Below are 23,785 nucleotides of genomic sequence, written 5' to 3' on the forward strand. Positions count from 1 at the left end.
CTGACTGCCTGTGTATTTTTGTATATTTAATACAAGTAAACTAGCCATCACTATACAAGACCAGATCTATTTTAAGTTCAGAGATCAAAGGTTGCCACAGTGCCAGGCTATGTGACAAGCATTTAGTGTCAATTTGCAAGGGACTAACAGAAGACTCATAGAATTGAAAACGTGTAGAAATTGATATATTTGTAACCCAGTCAGTAACGGCATGAAGCTTTTATGATACTAACTTGGAAATTGTTCTCCTTTGAATTCCTATCTATTCAACTCCATTAACTTGTGTTGAACCTCCCTGGAGCCTCTGACTTAGAAAGGTTTGCATTGGAATGATTTCTGACATTGCTAAGTGTCTGTAGAAAAGCATTTTTTTGTATTCAATCCTCAGTCTAAGAGGGACCTGAGAAGAATTTCAAGTGCATCTCTCTATGGTGCTGACTCCTTCACATTATGCTCAATATAGGTTATGTGAAATAGTCAGGAGATATATTACAATGTTGGAATTGTGTTGCAACAGAGTACAAGCTTTAAGTTGGTAATCAAAAGCAACTGTACCCAACTGGGGAAGTATTCTGATCCATTACGAGATTATAAAAAGATATTCACACATTGGGTGTTGGGGGAATTGGAAATACCTTAGACCATAGAATAGAATCCTACAGTGCAGTAAAAGGCCATTCAGCCCATCAAGTCTGCACCAACCACAATCCCACCCCGGCCTCATTCCCATATCCCTACATATTTACCCACTAATCCCTCTAACCTATGCGTCCTGGACACTAAGGGGCAATTTAGAATGGCCAATCAACCTAGCCTGCACATCTTTGGACTGTGGGAGGAAACCGGAGTACCCGGAGGAAACCCATGCAGACGTGGGGAGAATGTGCAAACTCCACACAGACAGTGACCCAAGCCGGGATTCAAACCCAGGTCCCTGGAGCTGTGAAGCAGCAGTGCTAACCTCTGTGCCATTGTGCCGCCCCAAGGATCCCTGTCTTTATTTTTCAGGTTTGGCAAACCTGTCTTAGGGTACAGGCGGACTTCAGAATCATTCTTTCCTCAAAATACTGTAATTGAAAACTAGCTACAAGAACAGATCAGAGGCGAAGAATCCTGTGGGTGAGTAACTCACCCCATTAACTACCCAAAGCATGTCCACAAAGTCTACAAAGTACATGTCAGGAATGTGATGAAATGCTCTCCACTTGCCTGGATGGGTGCATCTCCAACAACAATCACAAAGCTTGACACCATTCAGGACAAAGCAGCCACTTGACTGGCATCCTTTCCACAGACATTCACTCCCTCCATCACTGACTTACAGTAGCAGGATTGTGTACTACCTACAAGATGCACTGCAGGAACTCAGCAAGGCTCCTTAGACAGCACCTTCCAAATGCATGACTGCTACCATCTAGAAGAAGTCTCAACACCAGGTTAAAGTTTAACAGGTTTATTTGGTAGCAAACAAACCGGGTGTTGTGAGACTTCTTACTATGTTTACCCCAGTCTAACGCTGGTATCTCCACACCATGACAACCATCTAGAAGGACAGGGCAGCAGATACATTAGAACATCACCATCCTGACTTGGAAATATATCGCTGTGTCTTCATTTGTCGCTGGGTCAAAATCCAGAAGCTCCCTTCCTAACGGTGAATTTAAAAAAAGAATATTGGTTTTAACAGTATTCACTCCTTGAAATAAGATGCTATTTATAATTTGTCCAACATTCATCCTTTTATTTTATTGAATCTATCAATCATTGAAAAAATATCTGTGCTATTCGATTTTAGACTGGATGTTCAAATGGAAATTTCTATTTGCAATTCTTTAAGTTTTAGTGGAGTCGATAAAATTTAAGATCACTTTTAACAAAAAATAGACTCACACTTGGGTATATGTAATGAATCTGTAAACCTTAATGGCTTAAGACAAAAGCTAATAGATCCGTCTTTGTAGTGTTTAGTGCTTCCAGGGTCAGGGAGGAATAGGGGTCAACAAGAAATCCCCTGAGATAATGAGTTAATTTTTGTTTCGCAGCCGGGGAGCTGGAGCCAGGTCCAGTTCCAGCCTTGGATGACTGTGTGGAGTTTGCACGTTCTCCCCGTGTTTGCGTGGGTTTCCTTCCAGTGCTCCAGTTTCCTCCCATAGTCCAAAAATTTGCAGGTTCTGTGGTTCCATGATTCTATTTTTCTTTAGTCAGTTTTTTTATTGCTATATCATCGTTAGAGGCCAGTGCATAACCAAACCACCTGCGGATGTAATTCAATCACCATTTTGGAGATTATTACTTATATATGTTTATAAATTTCTGCATGCATATTTACAATGAAAACTGCCAATCTTCCATTGTCTAATTACACACTTCTTCTAGAAATGACATCTTAAAATTTCCTGCCCCAAACAAGAGAGAATGCTTCTCAGTGCCACCAGAGAAGTTACATGTATTTTCCAATCCCCCTGCACAATCCAGTTAGTCTGTAAATCTTCCACTAGACCGAAAGAAGCAGGGACTCATTACGAAATGTAGCTAGGGAGTATTGTTTACATTTCCCTTGACTCTGCAGAGAGAAAAGGAACACGTATAACAGCTGGAAGGTAATGTTCCAATTCCGCTCCCGATCAAAACTTCAACCCTGTATGAAGATGAAAAGTAAAATAAAAAACTTGGAAATACTCAGTGGATTGTGCAGCTTCCACCAGGAAAATGACATTTATATTTCAGGCTTGAGACCCTTCCTCAGTAAGAATGTAGCTGTGAGGTTCTGTTGGTGGACTCAATTGAGAAAATCCTATCTCTTTAATATGAAAAGTCCCGTTAACTTACTATAATAAAATTCACACACTCAAAAGAACACCTTGTGGGGAGACAAAATTACATTACGCTTCTCCAATTTTGCAACAATAGTGTAAGTGTAGTTTGCTTTCAGAAATCATCTAGTGTATTTTCAGCAACTTGCCTATTAATTTTTAGCAACTGCATTTTATACTGAAATGCCCAGGAGTTCTATCACTATTTCCAGATAAGTCTCACTTCCCTCAATTCTCTTTTTTTAAAATTTGATTTGTTATTGTCGCAAGTATTAGCATATAGTGAAAAATATTGTTTCTTGCACACTATGCAGACAAAGCATACTGTTCATAGAGAAGGAAAAGAGAGAGTGCCAAATGTAGTGTTACAAGAAAGATCAACTTAATGCGAGGTGGGTCCATTCAAAAGTCTGATGGTAGCAGGGAAGAAGCTGTTCTTGAGTCTGTTGTAATGTGACCTCAGACACTTACCCGCCAGAAGAATGTGAAAGTGAGAATGTCTGGGGTGCATGGGGTCCTTAATTATACTTTGCCAAGGCAGCGGGAAGTGTAGACCAAGTCAATGAATAAAATCTTAATTTCTCCCATCTCTTTGTAACCTTTTATACATTATTTTCCTCCCCTGTTCCCCAGCTGACACTCTGTTTTATTGAATCTTGAACTTCAATTCCTCTCATGGATAGTCTTTGTCTTTCCCTCTCCCACCCATTTGTGACTCTACTTATAGACTCATTTTTTACCCGGCTGTAAAATTTACCACAACCTTTGGTTAAATACCTCCTCCATGAAGTTCCAATCTGTTGGTTCCTATTTTTCAGTTAATCCTGTTAACCCTTTTCCTCTTCAATACTCTTAATACTTTTCCAGTTAAGGATTTTCCCCCTTATTACAGCCTCAACATTCATTTATTTATTCATTAGTGTCCCAAGTAGTATGGCATGGTGGCACAGTGGTTAGCACTGCTGCCTCACAGCACCAGAGACCTGGATTCAATTCCCGATTTGGGTCATTGTCTGTGTGAAGTCTGCATGTTCTCCCTGTGTCTGCATGGGTTCCCTCCAGGTGTTCTGGTTTCCTCCCACTGTCCAAAAAAGACATACTGGTTAGGTGGATTGGCCATGCTAAATTCTCCCTTATTGTATCCGAACAGGTGCTGGAGTATGGCAACTAAGGGATTTTCACGTAACTTCATTGCAGTGTTAATGTAAGCCTATTTTTGACACTAATAAATATACCTTATACTTTAATACTGCAATGAAATTAAAATCTCATAGTCACCACACTCCGATGACAGTTCAGGTATGCTGAGGGAAAATTTAGCTAGGCCAATGCACCTAACCAGCATGTCTTTCGAACTGTGGGAGGGAATGGAGCACCCAGAGGAGACCCATGCAGACAAGGGGAGAATGTGCAGACTCCATACAGGCAGTGACCCAAGCCGGGAATCGAGGCCAGGTCCCTGGTGCTGAAAGTTAGCAATGCGAGCCACTGTGCCACTTTTGCACTGAAAGTGGCTGACCAAGTGGAGCAGAAAAAGAAAAGGACATTCAGGAAATTTACTACAAAGGTGTTGACCTGGACCAGCTCCTTGACATGTCCTATGAACAGCTGATGCAGTTGCACTGTGCCCGTCAGCGCAGGCGCGTGAACAGAGGCCTACATCGCAAATAGCAGTCCCTCCTGAAGAGGCTGCGTAAGACCAAAAAGGAAGCTCCACCAATGGAGAAACCAGAGGTTGTCAAAACTCACCTTCGAGATATGGTTATCCTCCCAGAGATGGTTGGCAACATGGTTGGTGTGTACAATGGCAAAACCTTTAATCAAGCCTGAAATGATCGGCCATTACCTTGGTGAATTCTCCATCACCTACAAGCCTGTCAAGCACAGCAGACCTGGCATCAGTGCCACTCACTCCTCCAGGCTCATCCCACTGGAAATAATCAGTTTACAATGGAAATCTGTAAATAAAATCGGTTCCAGTTTGAAAAAAACCATAGATAGAGGCAAAGAAGATGTGGAAAGACATGCAGAAAATCCACTGGTTCCTTTTGTAGTAACACTAAAAGTACAAGTGCAAAATTCTTAGTCAGCTACCTAATACTTCAGAAATTGACATTTCTGCATTGTAAATCCTTTTTTGGCTACAAATGGAGAGTTAATCACATCGGGTTCTTGCAATTTCTGCCATGCCGGCTTCTTTGATTTACTCATTCCCACTGTTAATTTCTACTGTATAGCTCAAGAATTCAATTTCACAGGATATGAAAAATCTAATGCATACTAATATTTTTATAAAGTTAAGCCTGACAGTATAAATTCTTAAGTGTCATGAAGATGGAATGAAACGTGATCTTGTAAATTAGTGTGACTCGTCAACTTCAATTTCCAACTCTATATTACATCCTTAATGCCATCTGAACTTCTGAGCAGATGTGTGGGCGGTGTTAGGAAAAGAAAGTCGCTCAGGACTCTCGCTCTAAATATGGCAACCCTTGCTGAAAATATGGATGCTGAGTGAAAACAGAACTGGGCTCACTCTTGATGGCCTGTTAATACTTAATGTCAAACTCTCAAATGAATAATGGCTGCTGAGGGGGTATGTTGGAGGGTGGCTGCTGCATGTGGGTCCATAAAGTTCTTGGGTGAGGAGAGAAGGCAATTAAAAGATGAAAAGACATGCAAAATCTGTGTAAATTTTACATCATCAATGACGCAAACCATTTTAAAATGTTTTAAGAGCCACCATAGCATTTCTATAAAGAACTGAGGGGGAAACCATAAATTGCATAGTTGCAGGCTTCTTCATAACTTGTTTGAAATCTTGAGACGTGTTTAAAAAGCTTTTATATGCATGTAACATTTTCTTCACCTTTTTGAGGCTGGTTTACTTTGTAGAAATAGGATGGAAGCTAAATTTAGCATTCAATTACTTGGCATAGGTCTATGGAGTTTATCCATTTTGATTTGTTTGTTTTTAAACTAGTTTTTCCTTTCTCCAATTTGCATGATTGGAAGTGCTAAAGGCAATTTAATTTTCAGTGTAATTTCCCATGTTATAAATCATTCTGAAGTGATCTCGTAAAAATCCAAGATCATAATAAATACAATGCATCATTAACAAATACACATAAATTACCTGTTGTGGATGAAATTTTTGTCAGTGGAGCCACCCTGATGTATGAAAAAACTTTAGTAATCACTGGCAATGCAACTAAAGGTTAGGTTACTGCAAGATGTGTAATTTAGGGAAATTAACAGGGTAAGTATGCGGTGATACGGGGATAGGGTCTGGGTAAGATGCTCTGTCGGAGATTTGGTGCAGACTCAGTGGGCCAAATGACTTCCTCTGCACTGTAGGGATTCTGTGATCAGATTAACATTACCAATGAGGATCAGTTTATTTAAGCCATTAAAGTGGTAATAAATGACCACTGCCAATTGTTTTGTATTTTTAAAGAGCTGTGTCTTTTTTTTAATTGTTCCTTAATCAACCCAGATGTTGTCTGTCCATTTTCTGGGCCTTGTACTCTGGTGTGCAGAAGTGCAATGTGCACACACACCCTCGCCTCCCCCAGTCATTGATTCTGGCTGAACTAGACGAGGCGTAACACTGGTTCTGTTTGACCTTAAGTTGCCAACAGTTGTCACTATCTATCACCAAAACCATCTGCTATCATCCCAATAACATTGTCCATCCCTGTTTTTACCAGTCCAACTGCCTCTAAAACCCTTTAGACTCAATTATTCCAAGGCTCTGCTAAATGGTCTCCCATTGTCCACCCTTTGTAAACTTTATATCAACCAAAACACTGCTGCTCATCTAATCAGTACCATGTCATGCTCATCCTTCACCATGTCCAGATGGATATAGTCTCTCAGCTTCTCGTGTTTGAGATTCTATTTCTCATGTTTAAGTTCCTTGATGGCTTTTCTATTTCCTACATGTTGTTTCTGCATTCTCCTCCAGCCCTACAAATTTTCTATAGATTTATTCCGCTGGCTGTGCCCTATTTTGTATCCTACCCCATTTGCCCTGTCATTCATGGATTTGCCTTCGGCCATGTTGGTGCGTACTTTGGAGTTCTCTTCCCAAACCTTCTAACTCTAAACCACCACCTCCTCTTTTTAAGGTACATTTCGTTTCAAAACAGTCCTTTTTTGTTTCAGTATTCATTTTTTCCGATAATGCGTCTGTGAAATGTAGTGGCCTATTTCTGTACATGGTATGTGCTATATTAATGCAAATTCATCCGATACGTTTCTTGATTAGGAAGCCCAATTGGCACATGCAGCTCAGTGTTCTTTTGGTACAGCATTGCATTTTTTTTAATTTTCAAGTGTAGATCCAATTCCAATGTGAATAATGATATTTAGTCAAATTTGAAGTAACATTTGTATAACTAACTGTTGGAATAAATGATGGCTTCTTTTGAATGGAGTTGAGATTAAAAATACGAAATCTCAACATCATGAAATTATTACAATAAGGTCACCACAGTAACTTTACACAAGTTACATGATCTTTTTGGAAGTATATATTTTTGCATTCTTTGAAAAAAGAATTTTTCAATTTGTGACAATACAGTTTCATTTTTAGTCATGTTTAATCCAGAGTAGGCACATTCATGAATAGCATTGACCACATTCGATGTTTTAGCTTTTGATCCTTGTTGATTTAAAGAAAATGTTGTCCTTTGAGATTACCATTTTTAAAACATTCACTTCTTATAGTTCATGGGTGAGTCAGATTTTAATTGTTTTGCATTTGTACTTTTAGCCTGCCTCAAATAGGTCAGGAACAAAGAATTTACATTGTGAATAAAATATATTTTCTGACATTCCTAATAATTATCCTAAATTATGGCGGTGAATGTGTAGAACTTCACAAGAATACCTGCCTGATCATTGTTCATTCTTTTGATTGCTTCTACATACGCAGCATGAACAATGAATTTAATTTTCTAAATAGCATTTAATCTTGTGCATGTCTTAATTCTGTAGCATACGCCAAGATTAGACTTGTCGTTAACATCCAATGGAATCTAACTGTTGTTTTCCAACCTGCCCATCATTGGTATTTGCTTCAAATTGTTGGTGTTGAAGGTGTCAAAAGGCTTTTATATGCTTATAATTCAGAATAGCTCTGTTTATTACTAGTATGGAGTGCTTAAGCAATATACATAGCAATGCAGTGGAAGCAATGCCTTCCTTTTCTGCTTGTCCAATTGAGAAAGTAGGAAAAGTAGAGCTTCACACAGTCTGACATATACTTGGACCACTGCTCGTTACTGTGAGCCTACACCCCTTCCTGTATATTTTCGTAAAAGGTTGTATGCTCAGCTATTTTCAGTCATCACAGCGTGAATGATTGCACAGTGCGCTACTGACTTGCCAGGGCACTCCTTTGCAGGCACTGTTGTGTTGTGGCTGATCCTGACAGGTAATGCATTGAACCATAATTTTATTCACTTCGTGCAGCACTTCTGGTGTTACAGCTACACCTTAGATGGCTGTTCACCATACCAAAACTACAATGTAAGTTCCGCCCTAGTAAAATAATGCAAAGATTGCTTGTAAGCAATCCAGGTTTATGTTGTTATTATGCTGCACAGTGATATGCAAATTCAGGCCCAGAGTGATACATGCAATCAAGCATTTTTAGTCCTGCCTTTGATCATTTGTCTCTGATTTTTATAGGCCAGGCCACACCTCTGGCTGGTTACCAGTTCTGACAATGTAGATACAACAAATGCACTGGGAATCTATTCATGGTTGTATTCTTTGCATTGCAGCAGCTGAATGAACATGCTTATCCAGTGTTGTTCATTAGTAAGTCACTGTACAGGTTAAGCTATACTGACTAGAAGCAGTCCTTTTGGATGCTGTTAGATTTCCTTTGTTCTGCACTGTGGCCTGAACTGAAACATCTATGTTCTACCATTGAGCAGTAACCCAACATGACATATAACCTACTTAAGTGGTGGATGGGGAGGCGATGACCTAGTGATATGATCGCTGGATTATTAATCTAGAAACTCAGCTAATGTTCTGGGGACCTGGGTTCGAATCCTGCCATGGCAGATGGTGAAATTCGAATTCAATTAAAAAAATCTGGAATTAAGAATCTACTTATCACCATGAAACCATTGTTCATTGTTGGAAGAACACACCTGGTTTGCTAATGTCTTTTAAGGAAGGAGATCTGCCGTCCTTATCTGGTCTGGCCTACATGTGACTCCAGAGCTACAGCAATGTGATTGACTCTCAAACTTTCTATGAACAAGGGCAACTAAGGATGAGCAGTAAATGCTGGCCAGCCTGCAACGTCCACGAATGAGTAAAAAAAAGGGACTAAGCCTACAGTGTGTGTAATTTATCAAAACAAAGTAACTTTTTTTGAAAGATCAGGCTTTTTCTCAAATTAGGTGTTGATTTCTGCTGCTTCTGCTTTTCGAGAAGCTGGTGTTTTCTCTTGAAGCAGCATAAGAAAGCAATTAAACAGGATCTTTCAGGTGTAGCAGTGGCAGTTAATCTGCTATGGAACCAAAATTGCACAGGATGCAGCAAAGAGAATTGGAGAAAGCTAACAACTGAAGAAAAATTTCATGGGAAACCATACCTATCCTCGATTGTTAAACCTCTCGCAGCTAGCTGGTGATTGAGGAGACCAGAAGTCAATCCTTACACACAGTAAAAAAAATTTTAATAGTCACAAGTAGGCTTACATTAACACTGCAATGAAATTACTGTGAAAATCCCCTAGATGCCACACTCCTGTTCAGGTACACTGAGGGAGAATTTAGCTTGGTCAATACACCTAGCCAGCATGTCTTTTAGACAGTGGGAGGAAACTGGAGCACCCAGGGAAACTCACGCAGACGCAGGGAGAGCATGCAGAAGGCGCACAGACTGTGACCCAAGCCAGGGATTGAACTCGGTTTCCTGGCACTGTGAGGCAGCAGTGCTAACCGCTGTGTCATCGTGCCGCCCGTAGTTTTAGATATATTCACAAAGTGGGACATTACAAATGAATAACTCTTAACTCTGCAACCCACCACCAATGTCAATACACAAGCCATTATCTAATGAATAAAAGCAAATTTCTGCGGATGCTGGAATCTGAAACCAAATGAGAAAACGCTGGAAAATCTCAACAGGTCTGGCAACAACTGTAAGGAGAGAGAAGAGCTGACATTTCAAGTCCAGATGACCCTTTGTCAAAGCCTTGACAAAGAGTTATCTGGATTCGAAATGTCAGTTCTTTTCTCTCCATACAGATGCTTCCATGCCTGCTGAGATTTTCCAGCATTTTCTCTTTTGGTTTCATTATCTAATGAATGTCCCTCATCTGAGACACTTGACCTTAATTTGCCATTCGATGAAAAATATTTGCGAATTGGTATCAAAAGGAGCATCTCAAACAAATATTTTGAATGGAAATAGTTGCATGATGCCAGTTCGAATCAGAATCAGTTCGAAGTATGTATGAGATGAAAATATCTTTCAATGAAAATATCTACAATGTGAAAAAGAATTCTTACAAGAATTTAAAGGTGCCAGCACTAAAAGGCTACAGATGACTTCAGAATTTATTAGCTAGTGCAGGGGTCGAATCAGTTAGAGTCTCATGATTACTGTGACACTTGTGTCATAGATGCCATGGAAAAGATAGATTGGAGTTCAGCTATGGTAAATGCAGACCTGCTATGTAGGCTGTTACTCAACGAATGACCAAATGAGTGAGGTTCCGGAGACTAGTTAGTATCCATGGCACATATCCCAGCATGATCCTGTGTCTTTAAAAGAGATTGGAAAATGTGAAGTTAAATGTGCAAAATATATCTGACTAACCCAGGCATCAGAGATCAATGAGCAATTTGAGAATCTAAATAGGTTAAAATGATTGGATAAGATTCTTAAGAATTATTCATTGCAATGAAAGCTGGAGTACAAAACTTCTAATAGTTTGCAGTTCAGTTTGGACTGTGCAGGTGGCTATATTCAAATAAGCCTATTTATTTTCCCATTCCAATAAATGAAGATAAAGTAATAACTATTAGAAGTCATCTGTTCCAGTGTTATTTTCTCTATGCCTAAGAATTAAGGTAATTTTATTAATCTAATTTGTGCTGTGAATGGGTTGCAAACTCATCTCGGTTATGCTAACTACTGTTGTCAAACTTTAGGTGAGAAAGTAGGAAGACGTGACTGTTAGGAAATTGAATGGAATTTCTGTTTCAAAAATTTTTTGGTTGATGTTGGTAAATAATGGCCAACATCATCAATATTAGTCTTGACTTAAGTTAGTGAAAACAAGTCTAACTTTTACTTTCCTCCTGTCAAGTAGCCCATTTTGGCTACTGCTTTCCTCCCCTTGTTCTGAAGACAATGCTTAATGATGGGGTGTGATTACACAACTGCTGGTAGAACACTGCATCTTCACCCAAGCGACCATTCTTTATGTGATCCTGGACATTGAGGATGGGATTTTACGAGCCTCACCCAAGGCCAACAGAGAATTCCATTCTGTGAACCCCTCCTGGGTGTGTCGGTAAAATTCCAGCCTGAGTGTTGGCAAGATATTGAGACATGTAGAGATCCAGAGCAAAGCCTTATCTTTGACCTAACATGCGCATGTTTACAGTTGGTCACAGAAATCACTCGAGAGCAATTGTCTGTCAGCACCCTGACCGACTTGTATATTTCTTCCTTCCTTATCCAGAGATTTTGAGGCCAAATTACTATTATCCCCCGACCCATCTTTGGGTGAGATTATCTAACATCTCGAGCAGGAGGGGAAAACCATGCCATTGGCCTGTTTAGACTTCAAATGTAGGGAAGCATGATTGTTTATTGCAGTAAACAATTAGGCCCTCAAGTGAGACATGAGAAATGTTTCCATAGATCTTGGAGTAATATCACTTTACAGTGCTGAGTTTTAAAGGACACAGTTGCTAGACTGACTGTTTGGCAAGTGGTGAGGGAATCAACAAAAAGGAAGATCTACTTGACCTCACCAATCTACGTGTCGCAGATGCATCTGCCTGGGACAGTATTGATAGGACTGGCCACTGCACAGCCCTTGTGGAGATGAAGTCATGTCTTCACATTGAGTGTGCTCTCCATTGTTGAGTGACACAGGGATTGGTGCACCTGTTCTGCCAGCAGGATCTTGCGGAGGCAGCAATGATGGTACTTCTCCAGGGTTTGAGGTACCTGCTATACATAATCCATGTCTCTGACTCATATAAGAGGGCAGGTATCACTATTGCTTTGTAGACTGTGTGTCTGGTCTGAGGTTCAGATCTTTAACCACATTCTTCCTCAGGCAGACAAGGCTGCGTTGAAACACTGAAGGCAGTTTTGGACCTTGTCATTTGATGTAACAGGGGTGAGTAGAGGGAGTTGGTGGAACACCCTTTTCTTATGGCTCTTTATAATAAAGCCTGTGCTGTCATGCATCTTGATGAAGGTGTTGACTGTAGCTTGGACTTGAGATGCCCAGAGACACAAACATCTTCTGCATTCTGTAGTTCAGTGGCAGGCAATAAGATGCCCTTGGACTTGGCCTGCAGTTAGCAGAGGTTGAACAGATTACCGTTTGTCCTGTAGTTTGGCTGCACTCCAGGCATACCTAAAAATGAGAGATGCCAGCTTGGTGAAGCTAGAACGTAGGATGACTTGCATGTCAAATCGTACGCAACATGCAATTGACAAAGCTAAGTGATTGTACAACCAATGAATGAGATCCAAATTCTGCAGTCCTGCCACATCCAGTCATGAATTGTAGTGGACAATTAAACAACCCTGGAGGAGGAGGCTCCACAAATATACCCATGCTCAACAATGGAGGAGTCCAGCACATCAGTGCCAAAGATAAGACTGAAATATTTGTAGCAAACTTCAGCCTGGAGTGCTGATTGGATAATCCATCCACCTCATCCTGCAGTCCCTAGCATCACAGATGCCAGTCCTCAGTCAATTCAGTTCACTCCATGTGATGTCAAGAACAGCTGAAGGCACTGGATACTACACAGGTTATGTGGCCCTGACAACATTCTGGGATTAGCATTGAAGACTTGTGCTCCAGAACTAGCCGTGCCCCTGGCAATGTGAAATTGGTCTATCCTGTACACAAGAAACAAGACAAATCCAAGCTGGCCATTTAATGCACCATCCTGAAGTATGTTGCTGTTACTTCACTGTCACTGGGTCAAAATCCTGGAACTCCCTCCCTAACAGCAGTATCAGTGTTCCTACACCTCAAGAGCATGCTTCAGTCCAATAAAGCAGCTTATCATCATCTTCTCAAGGTAATTTGGGATGGGCAGTAACTGCTGACCTCTCTGGTGACACCCACACCCCATGAATAAAAAGAACATTTGTTTCTTGTTATTGTTCCGAGAGATTTTTTTGGTCGGGAGACAAGCAGCTAATGAGTTTGATCTGAACAGCTAAATTTCTGCACATCAATGGTCCAAACCATGCCCTGAGAGTTGTTCTATATTGGTGCCTACTTGGGAAATGTTAAACTATCGTCATTATGGAAATTATTTATATTACCCCCACCCGGCCCATGATGCTTTATTGTTATGTATATTTGTCCCATTTATTTATTTTTATGTTTATTTTTTCCCCACCATTGAAAATACTGATCAGAATCCAGGGAAATTGTTCATGTCTTTATTGAGCCTGCATTATTTAGCTCTGTTCTAGTCAATAAGAAGCCATTAAGATTTTGAAGAGTGTTAGTTTCTGCATTAACTTCATTTTCGTAATGTTTAATGTTGTCATCCTGTAATGATTTTATAGCTTTGCTGTTAATTATAGATGACCAAGTGTTAGAAGATACAGTTCAATTTTGTTCCCAAGTGATTGTTAAAATCATGCATGGTGATATTTTCCTTTGGAGAATCTAGTGTGTGTAGTCTATACATTTTAAGTGAGTTTATAATATTAAACCTTCCCACCAATGATAAGGATTTGTTCACGTTACATTTAATTATGCAAGAGGAATTTATTTTTTGACATTCAGGATACGATGAACAAAAAACAAAAAACAGCCCGGGAAACAGGCCCTTCGGCCCAACGAGCCCACGCTGCCATTTTAACATTACCCCCTCCACCCATGACCCTTATCTATTGTTTTATGGCAATCCACCTAGAGGGAAACTAATTTAGGGACAATTTATTACTCCCAATCAGCCTAATAGCACATCTTTGGGGTGTGGGAGGAAACCGGAGTACCCAGAGAAAACCCACGCAACCACGGGGAGAATGCGCAAACTCCCACAGACACTGGCCCAAATCCATGTGTCTGCACAGCAAACAGTGATAGTCACTGAGCTGTTGTGTTGCCCAGCATCTGGTCCAGTTTAAGTACACACTAACGACATGAAGCACTTAGGCCACTCTTGAACATTCAAGAGCAGCCCAAGTACGACTCATCGCGTATATGCCCCTCATCGGACAACAAGGCGGACCGACTTAAAACCGTGAATTAAAAGAGAAAAATATTATTATCATACCACATCCTTTTACCTTACCAGGGACGTCCCAATGCTAATGAACCTTATTTAAAACGATCTCCTATATCCTTCCATCTCCAACCCACTCATGTGCCTGTCTAAGTTACTCTTAAACAAATCCAGTGTGCCTGCCTCCACCACCTTACTTGGCAGAGCATTTCATACCCCCACTACCCTCTGTGTGAAAAACCTCCCTCTAATATCTGTGTTATATCTCTCCCCCCTCACCGTAAGCCCATGAGAAGGAAACAAAAATTGCAAGGGGAGCAAATCAGAGGAGGCATTAGTGAGGTGTAGAAAGTGCAGGCTAGAGCTTAAGAAAGCAATTAGAAATGCAAAGCGGGATATGAGAAAGCTCTGGCTGGTAAAAGTAGGGAAAATCCCAAGATATTCTATAAGTACATAAAGGAAACCAGCGAAAGAATAGGACCCATTAGGGACAAAGGGGGTAATCTGTGGGTGAAGCCAGAGGACATTGGTAAAATGTTGAATGAATATTTCACATTAGTTCTGCTCGTTTCCCATTATGTATTAGGGAAGGCTGCACCTTGGCCAAAGTTTACAAGGCATTTAAAAATACTTTGTAAATCTACAATATTTATTCAAAATTTTCTACCGATGATTATATATATCTGTGAAGACAATACCTTTGCATGGTTTATATATTTTAGGCACTTTATGCTTCTTTATAGTATATAGAAGGCACACTGTGAACCCAATCTAAAATAGTCTACCTTGTTTTAATAGTCTTCAAAATCAAATGTTTTCTGTACCTCCTCCTACACCAGAGAACTACAGACAAGTGGATCCCACATCAGTGGTGGGGAAACTATTGGAGAAACTTGTGAAGGAGAGCATCTATCTCCACTTGGAGAAGCAAAGCTTGATCAGGATAGTCAGCATGGCTTCAACAGAGACAGATCATGCCCAACAAATTTGATTGAATTTTTTGAGCAGGTGTCCAGGTGTGTAGATGAGGATAGTGCAGTTGATATAGTTTATATGGATTTCAGCAAAGCCTTTGACAAGGTCCCACATGGGAAACTTGTAAAGAAGGTAACTGCACATGGGATACAGGGTAATTTAGTCAAGGGGATTCAAAATTGGCTCAGTTGTAGGAGACAGATGGTGTTGACAGAAGGCTGCCTTAGTGACTGGAAGCCAGTGTCCAATGGCGTACCACAGGGATCTGTGTTGGCCCCCTATTCATCATTTATATGAACGACATAGATGACGATGTGGGAGATAGGATTAGTAAATTTGCAAATTACGCAAAGATTGGCCAGTTGGTTAACAATGAGGTGTCTCGGGCTGCAAGAAGATATTGATAGAATGGTCAAATAGGAAGATAAGTGGCAGGTGGAACATAACCCTAAAAAGTGAGAGGTGAAACACTTTGGAAGGAGTAATTTGAAAAGGAATTATTCAATGAATGATAGGACGCTAGGAAGTTCTGTGGAACAAAGGGACTTTGACGTGTTTGTCCACATATCTCTGAAGCTGGAAGGGCTTGTTAGTACGGTAGTGAAAAAGGCATATGGAACAGTTGCTTTTATCAATTTAGGCATAGATTACATTAGCGGGGAAGTCATGTTGGAGTTGTGTAGAACTTTGGTGAGGCCACAGCTAGAGTACTATGTGCAGTTCTGGTCACCACATTATAAGAACAATAAGATTGCACTGGAGAGGGTACAGAGGAGATTCACCAGGATGCTGCCTGGGATGGAATATTTAAGTTATGAAGAGAGGTTGCATAGGCTTGGATTATTTTTGTTGAAGCAGAGAACGCTGGGAGGTGACTTGATCAAGGTGTATAAGATTATGAGGGACATGGACAAAGTGGATAAGGAGCAGCTGTTCCCCTTAGTTGAAGGATCAGTCATGAGGGGACATAGGTTACAGGTGAGAGGCAGGATGTTTAGGGGGGATGTGAGGAGGGTGATGACAGTCTGGAATGTACTGTCTGGGAGGGTGGTAGAGGCAGGTTACCTCATATCCTTTAAAAAGTACCTGAATGGGCACAGGTACAAAACATTCAGGGCTACAGGCCAAGTACTGGCAGAAGGGATTAGATAGGAGTTCAGGTGTTTCTAATCTGTTGGTACAGACTCGATGGTTCGAAGGGCCTCTTCTGTGCTGTATGATTCTATTATTTTATGACTCTGTAATATGTAAAATGTTCTTCCCAATTCTGAGTCTCCCACTATGCTTTTTGATCATGCCTATATGCAAGGTTGGTTGAAATTGAAATGGTAATTCTAGTTGGTGACATTTTTTTAAACTGTATATTTTGTACAATAAAGCTTTCCTCCTTTTATGAAGGAATGTAGTGCCATTGTTGGATCTGTCTCCTATGCCACCGTTTCTATTTCTTTTGCTACAAGTATCTATTGAGTGTCTACTGCATTAGCCAGTGAGTTGGAGGCAGGGCAGGACTCGCACATGATATATCTCACAACGTGTCAAGTCTATTTGTTATCATGTTCCAAGATATTATGGAGCTCCAGTTGATACTTATTTCTAAAAACTGAAAGGCTCCAAACATTATCCACTCCAGGGACACCTGACCACTCTTCAGGACTGAAACCACTCCCTGTCTCGACGGAACAAAAGAAACTTTCTAGATTGATGTTGAATCTACGCCTTCTCCCTGAACTCATTCAAAAGGGGATAATCATATGTTTGCAGCAACAGAGAGAGAATTCCATCAAAAGCTACCAAATTAGCTGTAAACCTTAAAGCAGTTAAGGTAATTAACCTTGAAAGTTGGAGACTCCAACAGAAAGAAGAACTAGCCTCCTAGAAATTCAAACTACAAGAGATCTGCTGCTGAACCTGCGCTTTACAAGACCTTCCCTTTGACTACCAAGAATCTGCTGCTTCTAATAAACCCCACAGGCTTGTCATGAAAGAGACTCTGACAATTATAAACTGTAACAGTATGTTATTACCTATAATCTATATCTGGGTGTGAGTATGTGTGTCTGGAATGAGTGAGTGAAATGTTATCATTTTGGGGTAAGTATATGACAAATAATCATCTTTATTTTTAAACTCAAAAGCTTGCTGCTGGTTGTTAAAATTGGGGGACACTGGTAAGAACCAACTTACTGATAACAGGCAGTAGAAAGGAATGCTCAAATCTTGTCTGTGACTTTGCTCATGAAAGCAGCAAAACACAGAAAATGTTTCCAGATAAAAAGCAGGTTTATTTCTCCAGCAAAAATGTGTACACACAATCCATTTCAGTCATGTACAGTAATAGAGCCTCCAGGCATGATTGATTAGGGAATTACCCAATTATCTCTATTCTGGCCAGGAGTAGTCTTGTCACTATACTTGTCCCACAAGTCCCATGAAACCAAATGCACAGCAAAGAATTTTTGCATTCATAGAATCGCCACAGTGCAGAAGGAGACCATTCAGCCCATCAAGCCTGCACCACCAACAATCCCACCCTCAGGCTCTATCCCCGTAATCCTACGTATTTGCCCTGCTCGTCACTCTGACACGTTGGGCAATTTAGCATGGCCAATCAACCTAACCTGCACATCTTGCCTCACCTGTATTTTAATGACATCTTTTGTGAAGTCCTGTGCGCTAATTAATGTAGTGTATTCACTGCTCACAGATAATCTACTTGATGTTGGTAAGAGCAATAAAGTTTTCTTCCTTTTATAAAGGAATGTAGTGCCATTGTTGAATCTGTCTCCTACTCCACCATTATCTTACAATATTGTGCTAATTTCTTGCTAAACATTTCCACTCTATCTTTGTGTGGACCTCAGCTAACTACTTAATGCTCTTCCCATTCCCTCTCTTAAGCTATTCTATCTTTGGTTAGAGCTGTGTACAGGAGGCCAATCTCAAAAGAAACTTCTAGAATAGCATCTCATCTTTTTCCTTGGCAATCCAAAATTCTTTAGTAACTTCAGATGCTTGTTGCATTCCCCTAATTACTTTTCAGCAGTGGTGCTGGAGTACTTGGGAGGGTGGGGGGCTGTGTTCTCACCTGGGCCCTGTGGCGATTTGATGTATCCCTTCAGAATGTAACTACAGGCAGGTGTTGTTGGGACTGTGTTTTTCTCTTGTTTCTGGTTTCATGTATGCTTTTTCGTTCTGTTAGCTGGTTGCTTATTTTTTGAGTTTGCCAAACTGAGGGGTTTTTTTGTGCCATATAAAGGACATCTGCTCGCTGAAGGAGTTTGAATGTTCTACTCATTTCCTCTTGGTTGTTACAATCTCTGTGGCTTTTACTCAAATGCATTTTTTGCCTCTTTTCATACACCCATCCAACCTGGTTCTCTTCCCCATTCTGTCATGTAGGTGCTTGCCTGTATTTTAAGTTGTCCGTTCTGTAGTGTTATGGCTTTGATACCTGTGTTATCGTTTTCAGATGCTGACAGATCTTTTATACATTTTCTGCATGCGTTGTTTTCATTTGCAATTTCTACGTTTTTTTTCATTGTTGCTGTACTATCTCTCGCCCTGGTGTGTTGCTAACCCAGTACTTGGTCTGTGAATGATTGCTGACATCCTCCATTTTGCTTTTCATCTTATGTTTTACGGTTGATGGAAAAATGCATAATTTATTTGACGTGCACATTAACCGTACAGAATAGTGGCAACGTCAAATTATAGTATGATTGAGAATTTCTGTTAGCTGTGCTGTTTAATATTACATGAACTTAGTGGTGCAATTAACACTTATTTCTCAACCAATGATTTGTAAGATTGCACAATCTCCATGTGGGCTTTAGAAAGAAACTTTTAAGCAGCATTGTTCCCAATTTAGAATGTATTCCAATACACTTAGAAGCATTGAATTTTAAAGAAAGATTATAGTTGTATTCTGTAACTATTCTGGAAATGAGGCTTGTACGTTTCAGAGTTGGAGCACCAATTTTAATGCACTTGGGAAAAGGAGAGATGCATTTGGCTGGATTAATAAAAAATATTCTGTTGCTCAGTGAGAGTGTTGATTAAGAGTTGTTAGCAAATGCTGTTGCTCTGGAGATACTTTAGTCACCTTCAGCAAAGCAGCTTGACCTAATAGGTATGCAAAAATAGTCTGGAGTGTTTTGGTGCAATTAATTTCTTGTCATACTCTCTTCTGCATTCTGCTGGAGTGAAGCTGAAACTGTGAAATATTTATGCTGGCAATGCCATGGGTGAACCTATTTCTCTTCAGTTTAACATTCACTTCTTAGTATTGGAGATTGAAAAACTAATGGAGATATATATATCTAACTTTATCTAACAGACTATTTTCTCATTGTACTGATTCTTCTCCCTTTCTTTTGCAGCTCAGATCGGCTGATAGAAGATACAATCAGGTAATGTCGCATGAGCAAACATCTTCCTATTTCTAAGCAAGTGCAAGATTTCCGTTAACTGTAAGCTTGCAATTTGTTTCAAGTTCATTCCTGGTATAAAGTTTATAGAGTGGTTTAGTATGATTTTTGTTTTATTTTGTGATTTGTTTTATCTATTTTCTTTGCTGCTTCATGCTTTTACAAATGTTCCATGAAGCTAATACGGTGAATTATAAGTCCTTGCTTTACTCTGAACAAATTGGAGTCAACTTCAGCTCATTAAAAAATGTTTTAATAAAGATCTCTAAACTACATTATCTAATCCAAAAATTGTGAAACTACCCGTTTCCACATGTCAATTTAAAAAAAAATTCCAAGATCATTGGTAAGCACTAGGTTTTGGCTACATTAGTCCTTTAGTTGATGGGTTTTTGATAAGAGAAGGGATTAAGGGTTATGGGGAGAGGGCGGGAAAGTGGAACTGAGCCACGACAGATCAGCCATGATCTTATTGAATGGCGGGGCAGGCTCGAAGGGCCAGATGGCCTACTCCTGCTCCTATTTCTTATGTTCTTATGTTCTTATTTATGTGAAACAAAAACAGAAAATGCTGGAAAATCTCAGCAGGCCTGACAGCATCTGTGGAGAGATACTAGAACTAACATTTTGAGTCAGTAATCCAGCATCTGCAGTAATTTGTTTTTACCCTTTGTGTGAAATATGTACTAACACCCTGATTTCAGTTCCGACTGGGCATTAGCCAATGGCTTTCGCTAAAAATTTTCACTAAATTGGCTGCAGGACAACATGGTGGCACAGTGCTTAGCACTGCAGCCTCACAGTGCCAGGGATCCGGGTTCGATTCCCGGCTCGGGTCACTGTTTGTTTGTGCGGAGTCTGCACATTCTCCCCATGTCTCATGGGTTTCCTCTGGGTGCTCCAGTTTCCTCCCGCAGTCTGAAAGACATGCTCGTTAGGTGCATTGGCTATGCTAAATTGTCCTTCATTGTACCCGAACAGGCATCGGAGTGTGGTGACTAGGGGATTTTCACAGTAACTTCATATAAGTCTGTTTGTGACAGTAATAAATAAACTTTAAACTCATCTCATTAAAAGAGACTAAGGAATAATTGGAAAATGTTATGCCAGTGAAATACAGTGTTCTTCTAAGGTTGATGTAATCAAAGTGAGTTGTGTGGATGGCAATATTGCTGGATATTTTAAAGTGAAAAGTCCTATTAACCATCGGTGATAGCACAAGTCAGTTACATTTTTTATATAAAAGCTCTGATGGAGAGTCGTCCAGACGCAAAACATTAGCTGTATTCTTTCTCTGCAGATACTGTCAGATCTGCTGAGATTTTCCAGCATTTTCTGTTTTTGTGTTAGTTACATTTTTGTTTAGGTAACAGCTTTGTTGCAAGACAAAATTCTTGCTGTTAATGTGATATTCTGATAATCCTACTTCGCGTGCATTGAAGGGATAGTTTTTTTCAAGATAATGCAATGTTGCAAATAAGTTTACATCTGTGGCCTCAAACCTATGTAAGTGCAAAAGGCTTTAGCCCTCCCAATGTGCAGTTATCAGTGCCAAGTTGCTGATCTTAGTAGTATCAGAACAAGACCTTTGGCTGGAATTTTTAATACTTTCATACTTCCAGTAATTTTGGGCACTGTACTTTCAAAAAAATCATTCTTACATTTTCAGCTCATCCTAAACATTGGGATGAAGAATGACAGACACAAAGTCTTGTTCCCACTCCTTTAATTAGGGTTAGCATCAAAACCCTCATTTGTTCCATTGAAAGTGAGAAAGAAACTGCAACTTAAAAATCAACACTAAAGCGGGGTACAACTGACGATATTTAAATAAGTGTAAATACAGATTCTTTTTTAAAAGAAAGTACTTTGTATAATTTGAATATGTAAATGTGTCTGTCCAAGAAATAGTTTAGTTACAGATGTAAATGTATTTAGTGAATTGAAATAATCTATATATCAATTTTAATAGTTTAACACACTGCCACTGTGTAAAATGAAAAGCTGTTGTCTCTCCCCCACCAAGCAGCATTTGGGTGTTCCAAAAGCTTTGTTAAATGTTGTGAGTATGGTTGATGTGCACCTTTGTCTTGTTTGGAAAATATTAAGCACATTTACGTATGATTTGGCAGTGTGTGATCTTACATTGTCAGTTATGTTTAGAAGTGTTTTCCTTCGGTTAGAGACAGACAAAATGTAGCTGAGCAAAACACCTCAGTTGGTTCCTAGAACCTTGGGACACACTTACTTATTCAAATAGTGTTAGTCATTGGTCACTGTCTGTGTGGAGTTTGCACGTTCTCCCCGTTTCTGCATGGGTTTCCTCCGGGTGCTCCAGTTCCTCCCACAGTCTGAAAGACGTGCTGGTTAGGTGCCTTGACCTGAATAGGTGCCAAAGTGTGCTGATTAGGGGAATTTTACAGAAACTTCATTGCAGTGTTAATGTAAACTTTACTTGTGACTAATAAATAAACTTTAAACTTTTAACTTCTTCTGTCATGGTATAATTCAAAATCTGGGAGTGCTTTAGGTTTTGGGTCACATAATGCATTTATATATCTGTAGATTGGTATGAAGTACAACTATAAATTGACCCAACTAAAATGCAAATATTTTACAATTGTCAACAGATGTAACTGAATTATCTGTTAAACCAATTCCTATTTAGTTTGCAATCCATATCTGATTTCATATGCCCTGTGAGTTGTTTACAAGAATGAATAGCATCTGAATTTTTAAAGTCAGAATTATTTTGCCTCAAAAACCACTGAAATAAACATGGCGTTCTTTCACATTAGGAATATTTATTTGCTGCAGTTCATAAAAATGCACGTATGCTTTTATATGAATTTCTTGACCTGAGAAAATTGTGCTCAAATTGTCTTGTAGCCTCTGCCGTAACCATATGTTGATGTCGTTTCCTAAGGAAATGACCATTACATATTTGGGGGGGGGGGGGGGTGGCATTTAAGACCACAAAGATACCATCTGTCATTAAACAATTCTTTTTAAACAATTGTTCTAAATTTTGTTTACAGCAACACTGACAGAACATCGGGAAAAGTCTGCTGTAAACCTATTTGAAAATCTATTTTGTTCTCAAATTGCTCAAGTCACTTCACAGTAGCAAAGGCAGTAATTTTAATTTACAGTGCATTTTGTCTGCTGAGCCTCTTGGCTATCTCAGTGAAAGCCAAATATAGTAGGCGTTCAGAACGAAGACTTTCATATGCAGCTGCCTTTTATGCATTCATTCCTATTAAGTAAATGTAGTTAGAAGTGGAGTCAACCTTTGTTGTAATAAAATGTTCAATAATGCAATTTTTTCTATGTGGAGAGGGCTTGCAAGGACCTCCTCCAGGGCATTCTGCCAGTACTGCAATGTAACTGAATTAGGCATGCAAGCTGACTTATTCACCTGCTGATTTGAATTCTCTTTACTGTTCTATTGAAGTAGCATTCCTCATCTACTTAAATTTGAGAACAGATACCCATGCCCTGTGATAACATATTGCAGCATAATATTACATGTAGTACTGTGGCTGGGAGGAAACATTTTGGTATGATCAGCCTTACTTGACTTAGTGGTGCTAAAACTGACCTGGAGTCTCATTCTCAGGCAGGCATTTCTGGGCTATTCTTCACTATTCTCCCTTCACTGAGTTTATAGTGGTTCTTTTCTGCATCCAATCAATATGATAGCTTTTCTTCTTCACTACAGTTTGACCCTGTTGGCTCACAGCTCTTTTCATATTTAGCTTAGGTGATATAAGATGGGAAGAGCCTAAACACCAGAATAGACTAATTGGGCTGGATGGCCTTTTTTCTACTATGTAAATACTGAAATTATTCTTTATGATCTCCCTGCTGTCTCTCTCTACTCATAGATTAAACCCTCTTTGTTCTCTCCTTCCTTCCAGCCACAGCTGAATAGTATCACAGTCTGTCTGATCAGTTATACTGTGGTAATTGCTCAGACTGCAAACAGACCTTCCGTGGCTTGTGAAAGAGCTTTGCTCCCTGTGTATCAAGGCAAAACAGTGCACAACAGGAAATGTATTGGAACATTTGCAATTCAGGAAAATTACCT

At 39.8% G+C, this 23,785-nt stretch overlaps 1 protein-coding gene and 1 pseudogene across 2 annotated transcripts in view; both read left to right on the forward strand.

Moving 5' to 3' along the window:
* gosr1 (golgi SNAP receptor complex member 1) overlaps positions 1-23,785 on the forward strand; it is a 116,706-nt gene that overhangs the window by 75,691 nt on the left and 17,230 nt on the right. For both annotated transcript variants that reach the window (XM_080210518.1, XM_080210519.1), the window contains exon 7: positions 19,648-19,677. In XM_080210518.1, coding sequence (XP_080066644.1) covers positions 19,648-19,677 — 30 coding nt within the window. The remainder of the gene's footprint in view (positions 1-19,647; positions 19,678-23,785) is intronic.
* LOC145357559 (small ribosomal subunit protein uS19 pseudogene) lies at positions 4,365-4,899 on the forward strand (annotated as a pseudogene).

Source organism: Carcharhinus amblyrhynchos, chromosome 23 (assembly GCF_965287045.1).
Source record: "Carcharhinus amblyrhynchos chromosome 23, sCarAmb.v2.hapA, whole genome shotgun sequence".
In the NCBI taxonomy this organism is placed as follows: domain Eukaryota; kingdom Metazoa; phylum Chordata; class Chondrichthyes; order Carcharhiniformes; family Carcharhinidae; genus Carcharhinus; species Carcharhinus amblyrhynchos.